At 35.5% G+C, this 12,661-nt stretch overlaps 1 protein-coding gene across 1 annotated transcript; it reads right to left on the reverse strand.

Annotated features, from left to right (window-relative positions):
* Window positions 1-10,324: 10,324 nt before the first annotated feature.
* On the reverse strand, window positions 10,325-11,584 carry LOC145795986 (uncharacterized). The gene has a single exon (XM_082880939.1). It carries the CDS (start codon window positions 11,582-11,584, stop codon window positions 10,325-10,327), a length of 1,260 nt encoding a protein of 419 aa, XP_082737065.1.
* Between the last annotated feature and the right edge of the window lie 1,077 nt (window positions 11,585-12,661).

Below are 12,661 nucleotides of genomic sequence, written 5' to 3' on the forward strand. Positions count from 1 at the left end.
CATTTTCGTCACCAAATAGTTATTCAGTACCATATTTATAACTTTAGTTGACGAATAAATTTGTCACGCATGTTGATCATTGATGAGGAAATAATTTCGTCACAATAAGATATAAAGATGACGAAATTTTTCGTCTTCAAAAGTCATAATTTTTTGTCACCAATAAAACAACATTTTGTCGCCAAAAATTCTCATTTTCGTCACCAAATAGTTATTCAATACCATATTTATAACTTTAGTTGACGAATAAATTTGTCACGCATGTTGATCATTGATGAGGAAATAATTTCGTCACAATAAGATGTAAAGGTGACGAAATTTTTCGTCTTCAAAAGTCATACATGGGTGACGAAATATATTTCGTCACAAATATATATATACGTGACGAAATTTTTAGTCACCAAACAACAAAATAAATAAAAACTTTCATATATAAACTGTAGTAAATTTTGTCACAAAAAAAGTTTATTAGTGACGAATAATCAATTTGTCATAATAACAAGTACAAATGACGAAACAAATTCGTCATTAAACTTGTTCCATTTTTTATATTCAATTTAAATTATTTTTTCACAAATATCCCTGCTCATATCCCAATAGCGTTTTAATTGTACTAAGAAATCCACTAGTTATTATACATCACTCCACAAAAAAATTCACTAAACAATTTATATTATAAATCAAAATATATCCATCAAACAAGTTTAATAATAATCCATTAAGTATCACAAAAAAACCATAAAAGCAATCCCAAAATGAACAAACGTGGAGTCCACCAAAACAAATCAACACATCTTAATTTGCAACTACAACTAAGCATCAGTTTAGGAAAAAAAATTCAACAGTTGATCTTCATTTGCAAATATGCTTCTGAACGTCATCAAAACCAATCTACAAAGAAAATAAACAAGGCAAACATTAATATAGAATATATATATATATATATATATATAAAGTTTATTATAATAGCAAAGTTTTATTATAAACTTAAAGCCAAATATCATAAACTTAACAAATATACAGAACTGTTCTCAAGATCACAAGCTTGAAGTTATTTGAACAGAAATTAACAGAGATTAACTAAAAAGATGAATACCATGCTCATTCCCACCCATGGGCTTTGCAATGATCACCTTAACATGGCAATTCACTGTATCCCCAGAATTATGCTCGGATCAAAAACTGGGAGTGACCCACGGACAGCAGGCAAACCAGTTATAACACTACAACATCTCATGGTAAGAAACTAGGGCATGCAGTCAATGAGAATGGGAAGGAACAAATATTGTGGCTACTGCACAAATGCGATTTAAAAAAATTATGTCTATGTGTGTGTATATGCATTTGTAGGTATGTATTATGTATTTTGATACTAAAATAGTAATGTTAAAGCTATTAGTTACTTAATATTTCTCTGGATGGAATTAGTATGTACTCACCAGTTGCTCAATTTTTAAAGAATTTGAAGCCCAAGTACTTGATCCAATAACCATGAGGCCTGCTACTTAATGAGATTATATGATGGGAAGTAGAGAGGAAGGTTAAACTATGGCCATGGCTAGTTATAATAAGAAATAAATTTTGATGGGAATTTGTATTACCATTTCTTCCTCAAAGTTAAAGTATGAAAATCTATACGGGCAAGTATGTGTCGCATCTCTTTGAGTCTAGGTATCAAGTTGCATCTCTAAAGTTTAGTGAAAATTTCACAATTCTCTGTCATGGTTTATTTGCCACAAGTTGGATACCACATCTTTTTGGATTATCAGGTTGTTGATAGTTTGGTGTTTGGAGTCAGGATAAATTGTGGACAACTTAAACTGTAGATCCTTCCACAAATATCTGTAGCCATTGCTAGTCTCAACCCAATGTTCGGCCCATCTAAGTTCATTTTTGGGAGATTTTGGTCATGTTTGGTTACCAATAATTCTTCAATTTCGAAATTATCTGCTGACCAAGCACTTGAATTCAGGGTCATATTTATTTCCTCTATCCTTCGTTTTTTTTTTTTGAATTCAGGGAGACTTACAAGATTTGTGGTTGTTGCTAGGATCAATTTGACATGGAAGGTGACCCCACATATGTTAGCAAAGTGGTGGCAACAAAGTGTGGACGGAGCTTGAGCAGCCACACCTACAGACTACGAAAAAAATACCTGAACCTTAAAAGTGCTAAGGGAGAGGAGTATGCTAGAAGCCACCCACCGCCTGAATGTGACCTCGAGAAATGGAAAAACTTGATTGACAAGAAGTGGAATGATAACCAATTGGCTGGTAAACTTGATTGACAAGAAGAGAGAGAGAGAGAGAGAGAGAGAGAGAGAGAGAGAGAGAGCAACAACCTACAATGCAAAAAATGGATAACTAGACCACTAGCTTGGTGAGTTGTGACAGCAATGACCAAAATGGATGTAGATAATAAGCTTATTATTTTTAACATTAACATTAAAAGGCCACGTACAAAACCTAAAAACAGCTCCCTTCTAAATTTAGAAAATAGTACACACTGCTATACGTATTATTTTGTTTTAACATTGACTGCTTCCTTTTTTTTTTTTTTTTTTGATCAACAAAAACTTTATTGATGAAAGAACCTTATAAGAAGGAGAAAATACATCAATAAAGAGGACAAGAAAGGACAGGGGAGAGGGGGATGATGCACAGCACCAAAACGGAACTGTTGGTGAGGGACCAACAACAACACAAAAAACACAACAGACAGCAGGATCAAATGCAGACAGCAAGCTACCCATCCCAGCAAAATTGAAGCAAAATTAGGCTATACAGATACTGAAGCAAAACTGAACACAAAAAATTGAAGCAAAACTGAAGCAAAATTACCCAGCCCAGCAGATCTATCCATTCACACAACATACAGATACAACCAGCAAAGCAGAATGATACCAAACAGCAGAGCATACAGCAAAGCATACAGATACCAACAGTAGAGCAAACAGCAGATCATACAGATACCAACAATAGATCATACAGATACCAACAATAGAGCAAACAGCAGAGCATACAGATACTTGTGACATAGGATATACAGATACCAACATCCACAGATACAAGCACACTTAACAACAGGCTATTATCTGACTTATTTTTGCCTCTACTTTGGTTAGTGTGTATTTTAACTAGAGTCATGCTAAGTAAGAATTTTGATAATGAATCTATTTTCATTAAATACATCTTCAAACTTGTTAAATCTTAGTTAATAAGTAGTCAAATTGTTGTACTTTAACTAGTATATACTAACCAACATGAGAAAAATAAAATGATAAAACGAGCGAGACTTACCAAAAAGGCGATGTACGAGTTCATGGGATACCTCATCCTCTAAATCGTCCTTTGAAACCTTGCTTCTTAAGAAACTCCATGATGCTTGATGTGATCTCAAAATGCTCGTCAATCGACCCATTCATCTTCCCTATCTCTTTATTTTGTGCTTGAATTTCCTCTTTTTGTACTTGAATTTCATGTTTCTATGCTGTAATTTCCTCTTTTTGTGACTGAATTTCCTCTTTTTGTGACTAAATTTCCTCCTTTTGCTCTTGTATTTCCATCTCTAGACGCCTCACATAGTCACTGTCAGTCGAAGCACTGGTAGTCCTGACAGAGAAGGAACGCCTCAACCCGAGTCCTTTAACATATCGCGACCTTGGCTTTAGCACCTTCACAGATAGCTCCTCCGAAGTAATTGGAACCACACCAGGTTGGGAGCAATGTTCAGCTTGGATCTTTATCATATTATCCTGTCATTTAAAAAAACAAATAGAAAAAATGAATAAAGATACAATTAAAATTGCAATCATCCTAATACAAAAGGTAAATATACAAACATAATTCTCTTCGCACTCCGGAGAAATCCACTGCTTTGTGACATCATTAAAGTGTGTAGATTTGTAAACACATGGCAACTCTGGCAGTTGGCCCCCATTTGCAATTGTCTGATTTTTTTTGTTCAACTAGTAAGTTAAATAAGAATGATGGTAGTAAAATCATCTTTAAAAAACAAACATAAAAAAAATTAAAGAAGACCCACCGCCTCGTGTACCCTAACTGGGAGAGATTTTGACTCACACCTATGCTTCGTCTTCAATTGATTTCTATTGTCAATGTTAGCATTTGATTGCTTCTACAAGGAGCAAGTTCCAATAGAAAAATAAATATATTAGGAAGACAAGGTAATTGTCAACAACAAATAAACATAAGAAAAGTTTACCAGCCAATTGGTATCATTCCACTTCTTGTCAATCAAGTTTTTCCATTTCTCGAAGTCACATTCAGGCGACGGGTAGCTTCTAGCATACTCCTCTCCCTTAGCACTTTTAAGGTTCAGGTATCTTTTTCGTAGTCTGTAGGTGTGGCTGCTCAAGCTCCGTCCACACTTTGTTGCCACCGCTTTGCTAACATTTGTGGGGTCATGTTCCATGTCAAATTGATCCTAGCAACAACCACAAATCTTGTAAGTCATAATTAATTATATTACATTAATTCAATCAATTATGTAAAACTTTTACCGTTAGACGCTGAAACATAGGTGCCGTAACTTCTTCGTTGACATGTTTCCACCTGCGAATGCTAAAGTCTAGCAAGTGTGTTCGGACCTCAACACCAATTTTGGAGACTAATTGAGAGGCATGATCCCCCACTGGCACACGATACTCCTGTGGTATGGGAACTTTGAGCTTTCCATCTTTTTGAACCATTGCTTGAACCTTCAACCCACGTGTCAAGCCACGAGGGTGTCTACTAGGCACTATTTTAAAAACATAACATTGACTGGTTAGCAATTAATTAAAGCGAAATCATAAAAGCAATATAAGTAAATTTTTTTTTTTTAGTAAGTCATAAAATAAAATGATAACATATAGAGATATACGAGGGGCATTCCCCAGGCCTTGCAACACCAAACAAAAAAAACTAGAGCTATAAAAGAGAAACAAAACCAAATAGATAAACTAAACTAAATAAACTATAAAGAGAATCATCCTAAAATAAACCACACAAAAGAATGTTCATTTGCCACATGAGGAAAAAAAGGCTATGAACATTCAATAGACTAGCCAAAAACAATACAAAATACACTTGCACAACCCTCAAGAGAGAAAAAGCAAGCAAAACTAGAAAATAAACCCAAGAAAAGCCCTGCACAAACAGCACTAGCAGCAGCCACACAGGTACAGCTGCAGCTTTCTTCCCTACTCTGAAGTTGATGCTTTTCATTTCTCAAGTTGTTTTCTCTTTTTCACAGTTATATTTGCTATTCCATTTTCTTGTTTCTTCACTCTTTCCTACATCTGCAGCTTTTTCGTTATTCTCTGTTACTACCAATTTCTTCCCTACTCGTTGTTTCTGTTCAATCTCTTCTATACAGCTGCTGCTTTGTTCTGCAGTTGTTGCGGCTGCTAATTCTTTACCGTACTGCTATTGCTTTCTATTCACTAGTCTCCTTCTCTGTTTCTCCTATAGAGCACTAGTCTCCTTCTCTATTTTGGTAAGTAGTTCAGCTACTCTCACCACAATTTCAGTACCTTGGGTGCTTCCATCAGTGGTGATGAAGTGTTCTTTACCCACAAATTGCATAATTTTTTGGGCTCAAGGTCGGCTGTGATTACCCCAGTGAGGACCTTTATGCTGGGGTATACCCTGGCCTTTATGCTGTTAAACCAATATCGCAAGCTTGGCTACACAATTTAACCTAAGATTTCACATAACCCAGATTTTACAGGCCTACTCCCATCTGGGATCCAACACAGCAAATATGAAATTTGAGCATATCACAATAGTGTTCTAAAGTTAAGCATTTAAACAAAAACTACAACTTGGAAAAATGTATTACAATGTAGTACAACAAAGGCAAGGCAACAATTAAAGATTAAATTCCGGAACATTTCGAGGTCTAGTTCTTCAGTTAGCAAAATCCTCAAGTGCATTAAGTCATTACCACCCGGTAAATCCTCATCACAAATGAAGCAACCCAACAAGCAATTTACGTAAAAAGCCCAACAATTTCTCCTGAAAAAAATTCAGTATGAGCAAAGAAATGAAATCAAAATTTTGGTCCTCAGATTCTTTAATTACTAATTCCACAACTTCATAGACAGAGGCAGACAGATATTTTCACCCAATTAAGCACAATGGAAACTATTGAAAAGGTTTTCACTATCTTAGAAACCGCAGTAGCATGATGGCACAAAAGGACAACATTTTATTTTCTTTCCTATTTCCCCTCTTTCTCACATATTCTCAGCTACCAAACAAAGAAAATCCTTTAAAAAAAAAAAAACGCTGCATCACCACTGGCCTTTACCCACAAATTCTGATTAAACCATGTTCCTTTTATTGACATAATTCTGATTAAATCATGTTTAACATGAAACCACGTAAAGCTTTTGTTTGTGTGAGAAAATAGAAACTCCAAAATGTCAGCCTCCCCATAACAACACTTGAAACAAATATGAAGTGTTTTTATTTTTCCCCTAGTTCAATAAATTCTTGCACTTTCAGCAGAAGTAGATAACAATCTGTTTCATTAAACATAACCTACAATGGCAACAACAATGGCAATCGATCGGATGCCACATCTTTATCACAACCTGCTTTGAGTTTCCAGAACATCCGGAAGGACTTCTACCACTCCTAGCCATAATCTGTTGCTTTCAATCCTCTACCACTGTAATTTTTTCTATTTTTGTTTTTATTTTTGTTTTTGCTATTTTTTCAAATTTGTATGAACCAAATAGAGAAAGAAGCAACTACCTAGCTTAGTCATAATACTCAAATCTAGGTATCACGCAGGGTAAAAAAGAGTTTCATCTACCACGTCAATTCTTTGATTTTTCTCACGTGCAATTATTGGGTACCAAAGTATTGTCACGTGGTGCCTTCTTTGATTGAGTTTGGTTTACAGGATAAGGCTTATCGCTTATCACATTTACATTAATGGTTTATCTAATAGTATGAAAGGTGGCAATTAATAATTGGTGACGAGTATTATCACATAACAATGTCATGTTATACCCTTTTCTATACCCAATAATTTCTCCTTCTTCAATGTTTTTGTTCAAAGAACTAGGAATGCTTGAAAACTAAGAGCATCTCCAATAGAGATGTTAACTTTGTGTGTTATATGACAAAAAATTAAAAGTGAGACCAAAACTAAAATAAAAAATAAAAAATCAATCCCTATGAAACAAATTGCTTGAAATTTTTTGCACCATAGAATTATATTAAAACAGAGAATTTCTTTAGCTTAGTAAAATTCAGTATCTTACCGACAGTAGATTGGGGGGCTGCCTCCCTCGGTGCCTCCATATCGACATCAAGTGGCTGTGAGTGTTGGGTATCCACATTGTCATGTAAATCCCCATTTGGAACAACAATTGCCTCGTGCGAAGGTTGAAGAGATGACTACGCCAATTGTTTTGGTGGCATTGGTAAGCCCTAAAAAACATAATACAAAAGCATAAACAATAAATACATAAAAATGGATAAGTAAAGATATGTATATGGAAACCCATCAAGGCCACTGTTGATATTTGTAATCTGATCCAGTAAAGTATACGGAAATATAAAGAAAGTATTAACAAAGCATCATTAACAAATATATAGCTATCGGTGACATAATAAAAAAAATGAATGGCCATACATATAGTACCTCATCGTCAACACTTTCAAAGGACTCAACATCAGTGTCATCCTCATGATCTGACAGTATGTAGTCATCATCATCTACCCTAATGTTCTTTCCCTTCTGCTTAACACGATTGGGCTGAGTAGAACCCATCAAAGAAGGTGCTATACGCTTCAATTGTAGAGCATCCATTTTCTTATTATTCTTCTTGATTGTCTTATATCTTTCCATTTCGTACTCTGTTCGCTTCTGTTTCGCTAGAAAACCTGGTTTGATCCATTGTTTCTCCCCTTTGGCCATTTTGGTAACTAAAAAAGCATAAATTGAAATAAAACATAAAATATAAAGCATAATTTTACTTGAAGAGACGCAACAAAATATAGCATAACCATGTAATGCATTAAAAACATATGTCCATATAGAAACCTAAAAAAAACAAAAACTACATATCATAATCCATATCAGGTTCCATATCAAGATCCGTATCATCATCAAGTATGCCAAGTTCTTCATCTTCTTCGTCATCTCTACCATCTTTCTTTGTTTTATTTGAAATAACCTCAGCTTCAATATCATCCCTATGAAATCGAATAATATCTTCAATGTTGATCAAGACAACTGAGTTAATGTTTTCTTGTTGGAATGCATCATTAAATTCTGGTTGATCTGGTGGTTCTCCATCAGCAACCTCTGGCACATCAAACACACCTCTATGTTGGACCCGTTGCACGACTTGCCAAGGTTGCCCCCATTTCGTGTCATTTAGGTAGAACACTAGCTTAGCTTGACTAGGCAAGATAAAAGGGTCAGATTGATACCATCGGCTTGTGACATCGATGCTTGTGCAATATGTGTCAGCTCGTACTATTCTACTTTAACCAGTGTTACCAGTGTTGTACCATTCACATTGAAACAAAACAACTTTATTTTGACACATGTACTCAAATTCCCAATTATTGCACAAGTGACCATAGAATTCGTGCATCTCTCCCTTGTAGTCCCCTTCAGTAAGCACACCACTGTTTTGACTCTTACAACGATTGTCGAATTCCTTCGTATGGAATCTTACACCATTGATTATACAACCCGAGTACTCTTTCACTAACAAATTAGGACCATTCGCTAATGACCACAATTCTTCGGTTGCTTCTGGTGCCTCATCAACTCTCAATCTATTTATCTACATCCACATGCAATGTGCAACATTTGAATTATGTTAGTAATGTTTGTATTTTATACAAGCCTAATAGTGTTTGGGTAATTGTGAATATTAAAAATGACTTACATATTCTTTGAACCACTTCGGAAATTCCTTCTGTTGTATCTGAGTTATATCTTGTCCAGTGGGAATTTGTAACAAATTCTTGTGTTCCCTACTCAAATAGTTTTGGTTAATGTGTGAAATACTACTATTATTAATGACTAATAACATGAAAATTGTTAAAATATATATAATTATAAGAAACACGTACTGAATATACTTCTCTATCTCAGGGCTATTGTATAATAAGAACCAATGAGCAATATCACGAAGTTCCTGTGACATCTCAACATGCTTTCTGATTTGGCTAATAGGACGAGCAGTTTCGGTGAATATTATCAAACCTTCACGACGGACTCCATAATCTTCATTTCGTGCATCTCGATTATGCACGGTTTCAATCCCTTCAAGATACATTGAGCAAAAAATAATGCACTCCTTGACAATGTAGGCCTCTGCAATAGAACCTTCTGGTCGAGCTCGATTGGTGACAAACTTTTTCAAAGCTCCAAGAAACCTTGAAAAGATAACCAATTAGGAGTATGGTTAGGCACACAACATAATCTATACCTTTCATTTGAAAGTACAATTTTAGAAATTACCTTTCAATCGGGTACATCCACCGATATTGCACAGGTCCTCCAAGAATAGTCTCACGTGGCAAGTGAATGGCCAAATGAACCATCCATCGAAGAAGGCTGGAGGAAAGATCTTTTCAAACTTACATAGTATGAGTACTATACATTCCTCTAATTTCTCCATTTCACTTCGTTTCAATGTCCTTGAGCATAGATCTTGGAAAAAGCTACCTAACTCAAAAAGTGTTGTACTGATCTCTTTATCTACGTAACCACGCATCCCAATAAGAAGAATCTGTTGTATAAGTACATGGCAGTCGTGGCTTTTCAATCCTGTTAATCTACCATTTTTCGCATTCACTGATCTCGAAATGTTTGCCGCGTACCCATCTGGATACTTGACTGATTTCAAGAATTCAAAGAAACCCTCTCTCCCTTTAGGGGTCAATGAGAAGCTAGCTCGCGGCTTCACATATGATCCATCGGGATTTGTTGTCAGCCACAATTCGTTCCTTATATTCATATCTTCTAAATCCATTCGTGCCTTATCTGTATCCTTGTTCTTCCCATCAATTCCCAATATCGTTCCAAAAACATTTTCACTAAAGTTCTTCTCCACATGCATGACATCAATGTTGTGTCGAAGCCTCCTTTTCTTCCAATACGGTAGCTCATACAAGATGCTTACCTTTGTCTAGTTTGGGTTCTGACAAGGTCTTTTCCTATTGCTTGGATGTTTTCCATATGTGACACCCGTCACGCTGCCCAATTGTTCTTCAATCTTTTCTATCGGTATCACCAAAGATCTCTTCCGATTTTCATGCTTGCCATTATATGCTCTACTCTTTCATCTTTCTGGGTGGTCATCAAGCAAGTAGCATCGATGGTTACTGTACGCAGTCTTACTTCTTAAAGATTCAAAATATGGTTCATCATTGGAAGTGTAACAAGAGTAATGACCCTTTGTTCTCCATCCAGAATTGTCACCAAATGCGGGCCAATCATGTATCGTCCACAGCAAAGCTGCACACATGCAGAAAGTCTCACCAGTTGAGGCATCATAGGTTAATGTACCATTTTTCCATAATTCATTCAATTCTTCCACTAAAGGTCTCATGTAGACATCAATATCAATTCCTGGTTGTGATTCACCAGGAATAAGTAATGATAGCATGAAAAATGGGTCCTTCATAGCCAACCACGGTGGCAAGTTGTACGGAATGAGTACGACAGGCCGCAAACTATATGAGTTATTCATATTTCCGAAAGGGTTGAAACCATCAGTAGCCAACCCTAGCCTCACATTCCGAGGCTCCAAGGCAAATTCAGGATGTTGTGTATCGAATTCCTTCCACTCATCACCATTTGCAGGATGCCTCAATACACCGTCATCTAGACGTTTTTCCTTGAACCATTTCATATCCTCGGCTCTCTTCCTCGACATGTTCAACCTTTTCAATCTCGGTGTTAATGGGAAGTATCGAAGAACCTTGCGAGAGATCTTCTTACCTCTACCATGATTTGTCTTGTATCTAGAAGCCTTACAATTTGGACATTTATCTAGTGTTGCATTCCCCTTCCAAATGAGCTCGTATGACAAACCCAATTCACGTAGTATTTTTTTAGCTTCATAAGTTGACTTTGGAACCAAATTATCCTTCGATAAAAGTTTTGTTAAAAACTCTAGTATCATGTCAACTAACTTATTACTCCAATGGTTTGTTACCTTCATATTAAGTATCTCGATGACAAATTTTAACAAAGTGTAATTTGTGTAACCTGGGTACACCTCACGTTTGGCATCATTCAATAATTTATCAAAAGTGCGAACCTCCTCCTCTTGAGTTGTATTAGTTGATTCCCCTCTTATTCGATCTTCCACTACGGCATTAATACCTCCCAAAACCTCATTGCCCTCAACGGGTATATCATGATGATAAGCCTCATTTGATTCACGGGGTTCCCCATGTACATGCCAGATAGTGTAAGTTGGAATAATCCCATGTTGTAGCAAATGAATTTGAACAATTTGAAAATTTTGACGAACAACATTCACACACTTTCGACAAGGGCACAAAATTTTACCATCTCGATCGATAACCGCCATTGCAAAACAAAGAAATGATATTACCCCATCATTATATGCCCAACTTATCCTTCCATCAACTGTGCTACCTAATGCAATCTAACTTTTGTCCATGTCTGACTATGCCGAGTTAATTAAAGTTAGGTGAATAGGAAAAATTTTATATAGAAAAAAAATATATATATATATATATATATTTTAATTAAAAAAAATTTCAAGTCCAATGATTATACTGAGTTATATAAATTACAACCACACATAAATCACGTGAGAAAATAGCCAAAGCAATTTAGCGTAAAGAGAAGAAGTATTCATAACCAAAACATTAACCACAGCAAAATAACCATCAATAAGAAGACAAATATCATAATTCAGAGAAAATTTAACCAATAAAGCAGTGAGCAGAGAGTAAAAAGCAGATAACATGACACAGAAAGAAAACCCGCAATATGCCACATTGAGTTTCTAAAGCAGTCAATTTAAGTACTCAAATATCAAAGAAAGATTTACAAGAAAAAGACCCAAAGAAGGGATATTCTTCACTCTCTTATTAACACAATAGTCCTCTAGGAAACACCATCAAGTAAAGGTAACAAAGAAGTCAACTCATTAACCTTCTGATCATTAGGATTTGTGAAATGATGAAACTTCTGAAAAATAGGAACACATCAAAAACTGACATTGATCATTGAAAGTAAAATTCACCAATCAAGATAGCCTCTTCAACTAGACAATTGTTACATAAATTTTATTCAAGGAAATCGCTGACCAATGATTTGCAGGTTACATGGCCAACATTAGTTTATGAAATTCAGGACATAAACATTGAAAGTTAATGACATAAACTAAAAACTAAAAACTAATAATATTATCTGACCTATTTCATAAACTAAAAACATTGAAATTGCTAACCAATTAATGGACTTGAATGTGGAAAGCCACAGAACCTTCCTGTAACTATCATCACAATAAATAAAAAAAATATCAAACCCAGGTCCATCATCACTATTCTCTTGGCTCCAAGGTTTGCATATTGCAATTTGCATTACGATTCTTCAATTTCTCTCAGTATACAAGGCAAGGATATGAGACATTTAT

This window comes from Camellia sinensis, chromosome 7 (assembly GCF_055761805.1).
Source record: "Camellia sinensis isolate YWXY chromosome 7, ASM5576180v1, whole genome shotgun sequence".
NCBI classification, from domain to species: domain Eukaryota; kingdom Viridiplantae; phylum Streptophyta; class Magnoliopsida; order Ericales; family Theaceae; genus Camellia; species Camellia sinensis.